The sequence below is a fragment of the Sinocyclocheilus anshuiensis genome, unplaced genomic scaffold (genome assembly GCF_001515605.1).
Source record: "Sinocyclocheilus anshuiensis isolate Anshui unplaced genomic scaffold, SAMN03320099.WGS_v1.1 scaffold1214, whole genome shotgun sequence".
Taxonomy (NCBI): domain Eukaryota; kingdom Metazoa; phylum Chordata; class Actinopteri; order Cypriniformes; family Cyprinidae; genus Sinocyclocheilus; species Sinocyclocheilus anshuiensis.
Genome location: NW_015555777.1, coordinates 145,749 through 147,968, shown reverse-complemented (window position 1 = coordinate 147,968; position 2,220 = coordinate 145,749). Strand labels below are relative to the sequence as shown.

Here is a 2,220-nt window from a genome sequence, read left to right as displayed (position 1 = left end):
AAAAAAAAAAAAAAAAAAAACCTCATAAAAACATAGTAAAAGTGGTCCATTTGATGCTGTATTTCATGTCTTCTGAAGTAATGTATTTTGTGTGAAGACATGAGAACCATGCTAGAACATGGCATTATTGACATCGAACCTGGTGCAACGTGTCTTGGCATGACATATTTGAATGTGTATATGAAAGCAAATGTGAATGAAAGTTATTGTGGAGCTTGTTAATGAACAACAACTTAAATTCAGATTTTTTTTTGGGGGGGGGTTGATTCTCATTCATTTCAATAAAGTATAACAGTCAGGTTCTGGAAGTACAGTCCCATGCATTTTCTTCACAGGGGAATTGTTTTTTAACAATAACTTATAAAAGACAGACCTACTGTGAGCTACATGGTTATTAATCAATGTTATATGCTTTCCTTTCTAAAAGCCGTTAAGTACACAGTCTTGCACCTTTGTCTTTTCGTCTGGATTTCATGGGACAAATAAATGGGGAAAAACACTTCCAGAACCAAGACTACAAAAAAAGTGGGCACTTTGCTTGCATAGGACCCAAGTACATGTTCTGAACTTAGTCAAAAAACATTAAAAATTCTCTAGAGTGAATCTTTCTACATTTTTAATGGTTGTCAATGGGGGGGATTGTTGTAGTTACAGCATCTATCAGAAGAAGTTAAAGAGGCCAAACCTTGACACCTTGTTTTATGTTCTTGCAGAATTTCTCCAGAGTCAAGATGCAGGTGACAATGTCTTTAGCCTCGCTGGTCGGCAAGTCTTCGGACATCCATGAGGAGTACCTACGCCGCTCTTTCAGAACTATCCTAGCATACGCAGAAGAAGACACGGAAATGCAGTCTACACAGCTGCCCTCACAGGTAACACTTTGGCCAGAAGACATCTAGCCTAGTCCAATCAATAAGTATACAAAACATCTGTTTTAATGAATTACCCTACTGGTTTCTGTCCCCACAGGTGGATGAACTCTTGAGGAATCTAAACAGTATCCTCTCAGATACAGTCAAGATGAAAGAGTTCCAGAAAGATCCTGAGATGCTTATGGACCTCATGTATAGGTACACAAATATTCTCCTGCAGCTAAAACTTTGCATCTGCATCTGCATTTTGGATCCCAGGCCTGTGGTTTTCTTTTCTGCTTCCCATTTTCGCTGTGGTTTCTACTGTTTGTCTACTGTTTTTGGACTTACCATGGTAACCGAGTGGCACATTTGAGCCCTGCAGTGTGCCTCACATGTGTAATAACTTGAACGAATATTGCCAGTCCACAGATGCTTTGATATTAGAAACACAATTTTATTTATTTCCTTGGAGCATTAACCAATGGTTTACTTTGGCTCCAGGATCGCAAAGGGTTACCAGACATCTCCAGACCTGCGTCTAACCTGGCTCCAAAACATGGCAGAGAAGCACAACAGCAGGAAGTGCTTTACAGAGTCAGCCATGTGTCTGGTCCATGCCGCGGCCCTGGTGGCTGAATATCTCAGCATGCTGGAGGATCACAAATACTTGCCTGTGGGCAGCGTCACCTTTCAAGTGAGTTATTATCATGGCTAGGAAACGCTTGAATCGGCTCCCTTTCCGAAAAACAACAGTAGGCGTGAATTATGTCTCGGCTGCTCTTCGAACCCTCATACATGGTTCGGTGTAAATAAGATCCTTGTCCGACTGAGGTAAATAATTGTCTCCCCCCACCAGAACATCTCTCCTAATATAATATATATATATATATATATATATATATATATATAAACTTAATTATATTTCAATATTTTTAGTAATAAGAATAATTTAAAAAGTAAAATAAAAAATAATAATTACTATTATTTGTGTTAATTTTATAATAAAAAAAACTTAAATGTGTATATATTAATTTAATTGTAAAAATGTAATATTTAATATGTATACTAATAACAATCATTACAAAATAATTTATTTAATTTATTTATCTATTTAAAACATTCAAATGAACATTATGTAGCTATACAGTATGTATATAAAATAGAAAATGTATTACTGTTCATTGCTTCTTACCATTGTTCACGTACAGGGCGGGTTGTATGAGGCAGTTAATGAGGTGTACAAGGTAATCGTGCCTATACTGGAGGCCCACAGAGATTTCCGGAAGCTCGCTTCCACACATGACAAGCTCCAAAGGGCTTTTGAGGACATCATTCAAGAGGTAAAGCATACAAATGACATGTCCTC

At 37.3% G+C, this 2,220-nt stretch overlaps 1 protein-coding gene across 1 annotated transcript in view; it reads left to right on the top strand.

Moving 5' to 3' along the window:
* Nucleotides 1–2,220, top strand: part of LOC107674496 (dedicator of cytokinesis protein 8-like) — a 49,281-nt gene that overhangs the window by 38,735 nt on the left and 8,326 nt on the right. The window contains exons 34-37 of the mRNA XM_016468477.1: nt 714–872; nt 970–1,070; nt 1,356–1,548; nt 1,711–1,726. Coding sequence (XP_016323963.1) covers nt 714–872; nt 970–1,070; nt 1,356–1,548; nt 1,711–1,726 — 469 coding nt within the window. The remainder of the gene's footprint in view (nt 1–713; nt 873–969; nt 1,071–1,355; nt 1,549–1,710; nt 1,727–2,220) is intronic.